General features: G+C 38.8%; 1 protein-coding gene across 2 annotated transcripts in view; it reads right to left on the reverse strand.

Moving 5' to 3' along the window:
- DNAJC27 (DnaJ heat shock protein family (Hsp40) member C27) overlaps window positions 1-11,938 on the reverse strand; it is a 29,858-nt gene extending 17,920 nt beyond the window's left edge. For both annotated transcript variants that reach the window (XM_045549177.1, XM_045549178.1), the window contains exons 1-3: window positions 11,669-11,938; window positions 7,811-7,893; window positions 3,989-4,058 (exon numbers count right to left, since the gene is read on the reverse strand). In XM_045549177.1, the coding sequence (XP_045405133.1) occupies window positions 3,989-4,058; window positions 7,811-7,893; window positions 11,669-11,755 (240 nt within the window). In that variant the 5' untranslated portion in view covers window positions 11,756-11,938. The remainder of the gene's footprint in view (window positions 1-3,988; window positions 4,059-7,810; window positions 7,894-11,668) is intronic.
- Between the last annotated feature and the right edge of the window lie 621 nt (window positions 11,939-12,559).

A 12,559-nucleotide genomic window follows, 5' to 3' on the forward strand; every position in this document is an offset into this window, starting at 1 on the left:
GTGTGACTCACTGTATTGTGGTATTTGCTGTATTGCGGTGGTCTGGGACTGAACCCTCAGTATCTGCAAGGTATGCCTTTATAAGTATTTGACACAGATTTGCTGGATCAAATGGCTGGATGTGCTACAATGGTGAACAAAAGTAGAGGCCAAAAGGAAAAAGGAAAAATTTCAAAATGCAGGTCATACTCTCCAGAGGGAGATTTGTGTGTAAAAACAGACTTAAGTAAGCTCAATAGATTTCTCTTTCAAGGGGCTCAAGTTCAAGTCTGGGCTCAGCAACTAGCTAACCATGTAATCTTGAATAAGTTGTTTTATTACCCCAACCATTAGTTTCCTCATCTGTAAAATGGAAGGGTCAAAGGAGGTGTTTCAATGGTCCCCTCCAGTTCCATTATTCTAGTCTTCCCAGACAGCTTTCCACTGTTAATCCAGCCAGACTTGCCGCATCCAGTTTAATTAAATAGGGTGCTAAGGGAATTGGGATTATTTCTTAAACCAGAGAGGGCAAATTAGCTGGTAAGCTAGAGAAAGCTATTAGTTTAACATCACTGAAGCCTCAGAAAGTTTCTCTGAATTCAGTTGTGTGCCTCAGCGGAAGCAAGGCTGGTGGCAAGTAACAGGCCCTGCCATTCCCCTTGCAGTCCTCCCTCCAACACTCTGCTCTGAGGTTGCTATCTCACATACTAAGCAGACTTTCCTGTCTCAGCAGGCCCTCTGGGGCAACCTGTTAAGAGGACTGGTGACAGCAGATGCTCTGACAGAGGACAGGCACCAAGGAATTGAGGAAACCAGGGATCATACTTCAATAGGCATGTGCTGAGCAGGGGTATACTTTGGTCAGCTTGGGGCTTAGAAAGATGATGGTGGCTTTGGTCTTATCAAAAAAGGAGGGCTTTTAGCTACTTGGGAGGCTGAGGCAGGAGGATCGCTGGAACCCAGGAGTTCAAAGCTGCAGTGAGCTCTGATCGTGCCACTGAACTCCAGCCTCGGTGACAGAGCAAGACCCTGTCTCTAAAAAAAAAGATATAAGAAAAAATTTTTTAAAAAGGAGGGTCTGTGCTACAGACAGCAAATATTTGCAAAAAACAAGAGATCGAGGCTATTTCAGTGAAAAGGCACTTCAAAAGTGGTGATTTCAAGGAGCTTCTACTAATTATACTTCTATGTTTATAAGCTGTTGGGAAAAAAGCTATTGCAATTTCAGGTTCCATTAATAGGCATCTAGCGTCTAATGACAGAAAGTAACAGAAACACTCAGTGTTTTTCACTAGTTAGACAATATCTGGAATGTTGTATTCAGTTCCCAGCTCCACGTCAGCTAACTAGAGATTATCCACAAAGGATGCCAACTAGGAATGCTGACAGGTCTAGCTGTGCAGGAATAAAAAATGTTTTATCTGGAAAGGAGCAGACTCATGATTATTAAAAAGGCTCTCCTGTAGAAGCACAGATTCAGCACATGCTGCTTCAAAAACAAGGCCAGAATCAGTGGTGAAATTCAAAGGAAGGCAGCCTTCATAAAGAAGAAGCTGCTAGGCCAGGCGCGGTGGCTCACACCTGTAATCCTAGCACTCTGGGAGGCCGAGGCAGGAGGATCACTTGAGGTCAGGAGTTCGAGACCAGCCTGAGCAAGAGTGAGACCCTGTCTCTACTAAAAATAGAAAAAATTAGCCAGGCATGGTGGTACGTGCCTTTAGTCCCAGCCACTCAGGAGGCTGAGGCAGGAGGATCACTTGAGCCCAGGAGTTTGAGGTTGCTGTGAGCTAGGGTGACACCATGGCACTCTAGTCTGGGCGACAGAGTGAGAGTCTTGTCTCAAAAAAAAAAAAGGAGAAGCTGTTAATCTAGACTTTTTAAGTCTGTGAAGGATAAGCTCATGAGGCAGTAAGACCCCCATGACTACAGATACTCATTCTCCAAACCCTTAAAATCTGCACCACTCAAAACTGTCCTGGGGCCGGGCGCGGTGGCTCACGCCTGTGATCCTAGCACTCTGGGAGGCCGAGGCAGGTGGATCGCTCAAGGTCAGGAGTTCGAGACCAGCCTGAGCAAGAGCGAGACCTCGTCTCTACCAAAAATAGAAAGAAATTATCTGGACAACTAAAAATATATATAGAAAAAAAAAATTAGCCGGGCATGGTGGCACATGCCTGTAGTCCTAACTACTCGGGAGGCTGAGGCAGGAGGATCGCTTAAGCCCAGGAGTTTGAGGTTGTTGTGAGCTAGGCTGACACCACGGCACTCACTCTAGCCTGGGCAACAGAGTGAGACTCTGTCTCAAGAAAAAAAAACAAAAACTATAGACAAATCAAAATGGAATTCAAAAAGTGTTCAAGTAACCCACAAGAAGGCAGCAAAAAGAAAGCAGAGAAATGAAAAACAGAGAATTAAATAGAAAACAAAAAATAAAATGGTAGGCTTAACTCCTGACATATCAATAATTATATTAAATGTAAGTGACCCTAAATATACCAATTAAAAAACAGAAATTGCCATAATAGATTTAAAAAAGTGATCCAACTATCTGCTGTCTACAAGTCACTTCAAATATAACGATATAAGTAGGTTGAAAGTAAAAGGATAGAAAAAGATATATCATGCAAACACCAATCAAAGGAAAGCAAAAGTGACTATATTAGTGTCAGATAAAGTAGACATCAGAGCAAAGAAATTGATCAGAGATAGAGAGGGACATTATATAATGATAAAATTGTAGAACGAAGACATGGCAATCCTAAATGTGTACGCACCAAACAAAAGAGTTGTAAAATATGTGAAGCAAAAAGTGATAGGACTAAAAGGAGAAATCCACAAAACCACAATTATAGTCTGAAACATCAACATTCTCTCTCAGCAATTGCTAGACCAATTAAACAGAAAATCAGCAAGGCTACTGAAGAACACAACATCATCACTGACCAACAGGATATAATAGATATTTATAGAACACTCCATCAACAACAGCAGAATGCACTTTCTTTTCAAGTGCCCATGGAACATACATCAAGATAGACCATATCATGAGCCATGAAACAAACCTTAACAAATTTAAAAGAATTAGAACCATAGAGAGTGTGTTTCTCACCACAATGGAATCAAACTAGAAATCAGTAACAGCAAAATAACAGGAAAATCTGCAAACACTTGAAAACTAAACAACACACTTTTAAATAAATAATCCATGAGACAAACAAAATCTCAACGGAAATTTAAAAAAATACATTGAACTGAATGAAAATGAAAATATAACATATCAAAATTTGTAGGACACACTTAAAGCAGTTCTGAGAGTGCAATCTGTAGCATTAAATGCATATATTAGAAAAGAAAAAAGTCGCAAATCAATAATCTAAGCTCCCACCTCAAGAACTCAGAACAAAAAGAGCAAAATAACCCTAAAGCAAGCAGAGGAAGAAAATAATAAAGAGAAGAGTAGAAGTAAAATGGCCAAACTACAGAAAAGAGCAAACAGCCTCCTCAGGGAAACTGAAAAGCCCAAGAAGGAAAAACAAAAAGAATGGCCATGAGATTTACTTTGGGATTAATTAGGATTGATAAGCAGATCAAAGTAAACCAAGCGGGGTTGCTTTAGCTTTTTCTGGAGAAAGAAAGCACATGACTAGGAGTGAACAGGAAAGATCACTCTAGTATCCTACTGTGACAGAAGTCACGTCACTGAGTTCTTAAGCCCAAGTATAAATGTAATTATTCTTTCACATTTTGGACTAAAGTATGAATCAAAAAGCAAAAGACCTTTGGAAGTTAAAATATCTTATCTAAGTGTTTGAAACATTAGCAATGAAATTTCCTACCCCTGTTTCAGGGGATAGCATATAAGATCAACAGGTTATCTATGAAAATTCAGAAGCTAAGCCACAATCATGAGCTAAATTTACCTAATCTGAATATTGGTTGTTTCAGATAATTCAGGATCTTTCCCCAAAACCACCAACAATATTGGTTTTCTCAAAAAAATCTTTCTTACCTCGTAGAAGAAGGGATGTCCAGCCATATCAAAGATGTTAACTTTGATTTCTCTGTCTCTGACTTGTACCCTGAAATGTTCAAATGCAAACAATCCCAAAAAAGGTCATGGTTTCTGCAGTCACATTAATGTCATTTATATCATTTATGAATTTCAAAGGGATATGTGTGTGAAATTTAAAAGAGGCTTTCTTAGTGCCTTTTCTTGATCTCAGACAATCTTTGCAATAGCAGCCATCAACTTGGCAGATGATCCTGCTTCCTTATTTCAAGGACACTGAACCCATTTGGAGTAGGCACCTTCATTTACTCTCACCTTCACCTCGAGATACTTCAACCCACAAATGGTAGCTGTTACTATGGTGCCAGGAAAAATTGATTTGGAATAAGTAGGACTAAGACAAAGGAAAACAATAAGTTTTATTTCACTTACAGACATCTTAACTACTACCAGTGGTTACCAAGCAATAGAATAACAAACATGTTTGTTAATGATGTCTGAATTTTCTTGTGATCTTTATTGGAGCAAGAGCAATAGTCAATTTGTTTTCAGAAATTTGAAAATACAGAAAAGAACAAAAGAGGAAACAATAAGCATTCACATGAGAATTAACTACTGTTAACATTATAGCATATTTGTTTCTAGTCTATTATTTAAAGAAAAATCACCACTGGAAAATAATTAATGAATATTACAAATAATTCAAATACTAAAGAAAAATACAAAGAAAACGTTTAAAAGTTATTCCAAACCCTAACATCTAGAATAACCTTCATTAATATAGATGAACATCACTGCAGACTTTTCTATGCACAGATAAAATTGATAAACAAATATCCTTGTAAAATGGGATTATGTTATTTTAAAACAAAAAATATAAAATTTACTTTTTTATTGAATTTAACAAAAGAAGAAGAAACTGAAGTGAACTGGGAGAATTAATGAACTTTAAATGTTTCCTCAACACAAGAAACATTTCCTAAAAGATCCCTCTAAAGTTAAGAATAGAGATTATTAACAATAAATTAACAGATTAGAGTCATTATGTTTTTTAAGTGACATGTTTCAGTTTTAGACAGCATTGATATGACTCCCTGGTATGGAAGTCACAGAGCACATCAGCATGTGCTCTGTCTCACTATCCCTGTACTATCTCTGAGTGTATTTATTATTATCTCCTTTTTATAGTATTCATTTTCTGTTCTGAAATCGTAATTAGTACAGTTGTTTTACATTACTTCTATATTTAAATCAAGCTAAACACTAATCATCTTATGATTTCTTCATTACTGAGTTCTCTGCCATATTTCATCAATTGTAAGGTACATACTTGTTTTCATTTTAACATCTGTAAAATCAGAGTATGAGAAAAGCAAAACAAAACAAAATAATAACAGAACTTGAGAACATTTGGAGAAGATCTGGCATAACAATTTACATTAAAAAAATTGACCTTAAAAAGATAGCTGATGGAACCTCGAAAGTCTATAAAGTCAGGAAATAACACAAATATGTTCACATGTTGAAACCCAAAAGTCAATTTAGTTCAGAAGCCAGACAGAGGAAATTACTTAAAGAAAAATGGTAATTTCTTAAATCTGTGCTTTCTTAAGTGTGATCTAAAGACCACCTGCATCATAATTATTGGGAGGGGTGTTGTTGAAAATGCAGATTTCTGTGCCCCACCTCAAACCCAGTAAATCAGAATATGGGAGGGTGGGCTACAGTAATCTGCATTTTTACAAATGCTACAAGTAATTTTAAGCACACTGAAATCTGAGGTTTACCATATTTAAAGCAAAAAGGCTGGAATGGATATCTATTGTTTTGACTGTCCAAAACAGCACCCCGCTTCCTTAATTGTGGTTCACAGGGGTTCTGCCATTTTCTTATTGATCCCACTCTGTTAGCCACAGCTGAGCCAGGTAAAGGCATCTGTCCCCACTTGGGCTAATCGAGACTTTCCCTGGTGTTTTTAAATGTAGGATGTTAGTTTTAGTCCCTCTCTAGAAGTAAAGTTAAAAGTGTGAGTGTCAGAACTGCTGGCAGCTGTGTAGAGGAAGCCCACTTAAAAGACTGAAGCCAACAGGTACAGAGGGAGACAGATGGAATCAAATGACCTGTCTGTATTCTGTCCTGGTTCTAGCCATCTCTGATGCCCAGCTGCATCACCCTTGTAATTGGATTACATGAACTGATTGATATCCTTTTTCTTTTATTTTGCTTGAGTTGGTTTGAAATAGGTTTCTGTCAATTATATCCTCCTGACTCATCATGGGACAACCATCTTTTCCAAAAAATTTCAGCCAGAAACAGAGTATTCTGTTGAATAAACCACAGTCCTATGGCATAATATGTTAATTCTTATTTCTTAATAAATAAACTAGCTATTTATAAGAATTCAAAACAAAACTGCCTTAAATAGAATATCCTACCACAACATTGTTGAAATCCTGTGCCTTGAAGTAGGAAAGAGAAAAGGAAAAGTAGAAAGAAAGAAATGCAGATTTCAAATGAAGAGCTTCATATATTTCATTGCCAAGAGCTACAATTTTCATTCTTCAAAGAAAACTTGCAGAAATACCAGCTGAAAAACGGTGCTATAATAGTATTACATAGAACTCTTACCTGAGTTTTTTACTTTATCACATACTTGAGCTCCTTCGATTACAGTCATGAAAGATACACCTGAACTTGACTCTGCCCTTCACATAATTGACATTCTGCTAGATATACCCCGCCACTTTGGTCTACCTTCCTGAATATTGCCCTCATATTCTAATCTGGCAAACTTGCTCTCTAGATGTATCTATCTTACCTAATGATACGTATGTGTTGAATATCTACTAGACATAAGCACTATGCCGAGCACTTCAAGAAACTTTATACTAATAGGGAGTTTATAATCTAGCAGGAGACATTAAACATATGCAAATAGTAATTATACTGAAAGCAATTTATAAGTACCATAAATAGCTTCAAGAACTTTAACATTTCTGTCATTTGCAACTAAAGAGTCCTGACTAATAGAGGGGGTGTTCAGAAGGCCTTATGGGAACAGCAGAATTTTAGACCTTGAAGAGCTTGGGAGGTGGAGAGATGAGGGGAAGGCACCTTCCAAGTGGACAGAATGAATAATGGTACTGAGATAGGAAAGTATGAGGGCAGCAGTTCAGCATGGATGGAGAGTAAAGTGTGTAATAAGAGAAGAGCGAGCACCTGAAATTCCATGTTTAGGGAGTATGCTGTCTACCCCAATTCTACTCTGTGGTTATTTCCTGCTAATTCAATCCTAGCTCCCAAGCTTTAGCACCCACTCTTGATTCACCTCCACATAAATCTCCAATTAGACCCAATTTTACTCTTCCCAGGTCATTTTTGCTGGATTCCAATAGGCTATAAAGATCATAAACCAATAAGGGAAGTTCTTTGATGGAAAATTTTCTACATATTTAGACTTTTTAGAGAGAATATTTCAAAACACTCTAAAAACACACCTGCTAAGACCTACTTATATAGAAACATGTTTCCTGAAAAGCTACATATGCCAGTTAGGCTTTGTACTGACATGTTCATCCCTGTAGACTCTACACCTAACACAAGGCCTGGCAAATGGAATGTGCTCAATACATGGGCTGAATGAAGGAATGATATGACCACTACATACCTATAAAGGTCTCTTAATCCTATCTTTCCCAATTTATCTTCAAAGTCTCTATTTCAAGATTACCTGCATAAGTGCATTGATGCAAATATAGATCATTTTAGAAAGAGCTCTGAATGTCTGTGTAATTTACAAGCCCAGGGAAACAATATACTCACTTTGTGACTCCATAGTCAATTCCAATTGTTGCCAGGTATTTAGACACAAATCTCTTCTCACAGTATCGCTTTATAATACAGCTCTAAAAAGGTAAAATACAGGCATTTAGTAAATACACATTGGGAACACATACAAAATTAATATAATTCTTCATTATGGTTTCTTCATTCACCACTAGGAAAAGGATTTTGAAAAGTCAAAACTATAAAATAACTAAAATGAACGCTAAAAGCAAAGATTTTAAAGAAAAATTATTTTAAAATTCTTCCCTTACTACTAAATATAGATATATTTTCAGTTTAGTTCACAATACTGTGCTCTTTTCTTTTGAAGACGTCTTCTATGCTTACACTTTCAATGATACCACCAAAATATCTGTCTAACCGACCTCACTCCAAGACCAGACCCAAATCTCCAAATATCTATTAGACAAGTTCCTACTTAGATGTCCTGCTGTTACCTCCAATTCATCATGTCTAAATATGAACAAGAAAGCAACTCACCTTGCTGACATCCCAGTTCTGTTAATAATACTACCATTTTCCCAATCACAAAGGATCAAATTATTGAAGTCATATTTGATTCTGATCCTTTCTAAATCTTCTTTTGAATGTTTTTTTCATTTTTCCTTTCATTCCAATTCCCACTGATAACACTTCGGTTTAGGTCCTCATCATCTACTCCTAGACAACTACAGGAAATTATTGGTATACATTCTCTCTCTCTCTCCCACAGCTGTCTTCAAGAGTCTAATGAGACTTTGGCAGAAAGAACAAAACTAGTCATGATCCACAAAAAGAAAGCATACAGAGGGCATATGTGCTTATTGTGAAAAATATCCAAATTATACAGAAATATACATGGAAATATTAAAAAATTCTTGAAACCCACCACTCTGAGATAATTATCAATAACAGGTTTGTGACCACCTTTTCAAACATGTCTTTATATATTAGGTTTATATATTAGGTTAAACCATATTAAATTGCCATTTTTAAGGTTAAAAAATGACTTAAAAAATCAATTTCATGTTTCAACCTACTGTATGTATGTTTGATTTTACATTGGTAGAAATATACCAAACTGTTTCATGGGCACCCTTTTCTCTCTCTCTCCAGTCTTTTGTTTATCTCTTCTCAACTTCTCTAGTCCTCTTCCCAAGATGACACTGATACAAATCTTACTTCTTGCTCTTAAAAACTTGTTTTACTCAGGGCTTCTGGAATAGAAAAGTCACTTTTCCTCCCAATGGATATGAAAAAGAAAGCAAGATGCCCCAGTTGCTGCTGGAAATAATTTTTGGACAGTTGGAAATCAGCCTTAGAATAAAGCCAATAATGCTGTGCGCACAAGGAATAAGAGAATGGACCTGGCTCCCTAATGACATCACTGAATCTTTACTATCAACCAACTCTGAAGCTTGCCCTATTTCTAGATTTCCAATTATATTAAATATTTTCCTACTTGCAGTCAAAAATACCTACCTCATACAGTATTGTATATATTTTGGGAGTTTTTTTTTCTCTCTTAACAATAATAGATTATGATAATCCTTCCAATTTAACTTGTATAGCTCTACTCACCTTTTTCATGGGTAAATAATAGTTCACAATGTGCAAGTATTCCCTCCTTTTCATTGCTTGCTAGTTATTTTGTCATTTGTTTTGATTTACTCTTTGATCCAAGGATTAGTTACTAGAGCATCCCTTAATTTTTAACTTTGTTTACCTGTATATCATCCTATATATTCCAAACTCTTTAAAAAGAGTATGTGCTACTTTTATAATTAAGGCAAGATAAGTTTTTTTAAAAGTTATGCTTAAATCTTTTATCCATCTAGGATTTATTTTTGAGAAAAGAACACAATAGGAATGCACCCTACCCAAGTAGTAGCCAGTTGTTCCCTAGTCCTTAATAAATAGTCTCTACTTTCCCAACATTTTACATTTGTTGTAGACTGAATTTCCTTATACGTTTGGGTTTATTTCTAGATTGTATTCTGTTCCACTGATATCTTGATATTTCCTTTCCAATACTAATAGGACAAGTTTAGTAACTTGAAAATATTTAAAAATATCTAATAGAGTTAGTCTTCTCTCATTTCTCTTCCCCCCCCCAACAATTTTCTTGGTTATTCTCACATTGATTTTTCATAATGATTTCAGTTACCTTTTATTATGCTTTCAAAAAAACCCTTTTGGTGTTTTAACTGGAACTGAATTATATTTGTAGATTATTTTAAATAACCGATATCTCTGCAATATTGAGTGATCCTATCTAAGGGAATAGTATCTTTCCATTTGCCTAAGTAATTTTATGTCCCTTCATAGAGTTTGAAATTTTTCTTCATATAGATCCCACCTATTTCAAGTTAAGTTTAAACACAGGCACTATATTTTGGTTGTTATTATAAATTAAAATTATTTTCAATTATGTATTCTAATTTGGATATAATAAAGCTATTAATTTATGTGAATTAATTTTGCATTATTGAATATTCTTATTGTTTCTAATAGTTTTTCAGTTAATTCTCTTTGAGTTTTCAGGCAAACAATAGCCTCATTAGCTAGCAAATAATGACCATTTTGCCATCTCCTTTCTAATATTTTACATTTTATTTCTTTCTCTTGTCCAATTGCATTGGCTAATAAATCTAGAACAGTGTTAAATAAATGTGACAACGGGCATTTTGAGCCACTTCTAGTGTTGTACCATTAGGTACAGTAAAATTACAAAAGTGATACATGCTCACTTAGCCAGTTTAGGATATAACCTAGAGGCTTTTTAACACTTGGCACATAGCTGACATTCAATAAATGCGGACTTTCAGTGAATACTATGCTAATACTTACATATACACAGATATTTTAGTACAGGATCATGCTAAACAGAAATAAAAAACATTAATAAACATTTACTGAGCATCTTTTGTGTGCAGGTCACTGGCCTAAACACTCACATTAATATCTCTTTCCCATTTAGACACTAGCTGGATTGATTTTGACAGCATACAATGATGGAAAGAGCACTGCAGTGGGAGTGTGAAGACTCAAGTTCTAATCCTGTCTCTTGTCACTGATTTGATGGCCTTGGGAGGTTCTATACCAGCAGCTTCCACTTACCCAGGAGAGAGAATGTGGATGAGGAGGCGGCAGTCTCAGAATTCAGTTGGGGAAAGACCTGGGTCACCTCTGGCCCTCTCTTCCCCCACACTAACAGAGTTTATAGCCAGGAGATGGAGCAGAGAGAAAGACGGTGGAACAAAGGTTTCTCTGAGAGAATGGGTGTGGGAACACTACCAGAAATAAAAAACAAAACAAAACAACGCAGGATCCTTGCCATCCATTGCACCTCCCGCGTGAAACGCGTCAGCTTCAGTTATGCTCTCTTGTGATGAGAGTGTAGGTTTCGGGCAGCCGAGCACTATTTCACTAATCTCAAATCCTCACACGCACCCCATGAAGTTCCATCGGCTTCCAAACACTGCTCGGGGTAACTAAACTTTTATTCTCCCCCGCTAGGTCCTGGACCGGTCACCCAGAACGCAGATGTGGTAAGTAAGCAGACGACCCTACGTTAGGACCTAGGCCTCCTTACTCTCTTTGGGGTACATTCAAGGGTTAGAGGCCACCCCCGACACCTTCCGGAGAGTGACGTCAGTGGAAGAGGGGGCAACCCAAAGGTCCAAAAGGTCGGCTAGTTCTCCTTGCCTAGCCGCACCCCCTCGGAGGAGACCAAGGCCTGTTCGGGGGCGGGGAGGAGGCTGGGCCCCAGGCTGTTGAGTGGCCGCCCTTCCAGCCAATGGGCACGTCGTATCGCCGCGCGGAGTCCCGCCCCTCCCGGCGCGCTGTACTCACTTTTCCCACTTCGGCGTTGCCCATGGAGATGACTTTGATGCGGAGGGACTTGCCAGGCTCCTTCCGCTTCGGCATGTTGGCCTCCATTGCCCTCGCTCTCTCGGGGCCACCCGCCTCGCTCTCTCCTTGTGCGCCGCTGGCCCGTCCCTCAGGCCTCCTCGTCCAATGGCGGAACCGCTGCTCTCGTCACTACCTCGGCTCCGCGGTTCGCCATCCCAGCCGCTGCCCCGCAGCAGGCGCGGGCGGTTGGAAGCGCCGGGAACCGGGGGAGGGAGTCGGCAGTCTCGCGATGCTAGGGCGGGGCGGCTGACGTCATCGCTTGTCCCCGGAGTCGAGGCTCGGGTTACCTGTTCTCTGGGGTCGCGCGACAAGCGCGGAACGTGTACCCCGACGAGAAGGCGGGTTTGGACTATGGCAGGGTTTACGCTTCGTGGAGAGCGCGGCGTTGTTTTCTTGGGAGCAAGGACAGAGCATTTGTTGCATTCGCCCCCGAGTAGTAGATATTGGTTGGCTGCTCGGGGCAGGTCTGGTAGCATCTGGAATTGTGGGTCAGTTCAAGGCCCAGCCACACCACAATCCGTTTGGGAGTGTTTTTTTCTGTATTCTTTGGTCCCACGGGCCCGTTTGCTGCCGCTCTCCCCCTCCAATATTGTGTTCCCCTTGCTCGAGCTCCATGAGACGCAGAGTCAAGAGCTAGGAAGTGGGAAGTTGAAACCCTGGTTCTGGAAGAAGGCCTTGGACAAGACAGGAAACGACTGTTTTCTATAGTTTCTAAAGCATGGAGTCGAGGCAAGGGTTTTAGTTTAGACTTGCTCCTTTATTACAGAGCTCTGACGGATTAGATGACTCCTCTGTAGGAGGAGGGCCAGACCACCGTAGATGCTTCTTAAC

This window comes from Lemur catta, chromosome 4 (assembly GCF_020740605.2).
Source record: "Lemur catta isolate mLemCat1 chromosome 4, mLemCat1.pri, whole genome shotgun sequence".
NCBI classification, from domain to species: Eukaryota; Metazoa; Chordata; class Mammalia; order Primates; family Lemuridae; genus Lemur; species Lemur catta.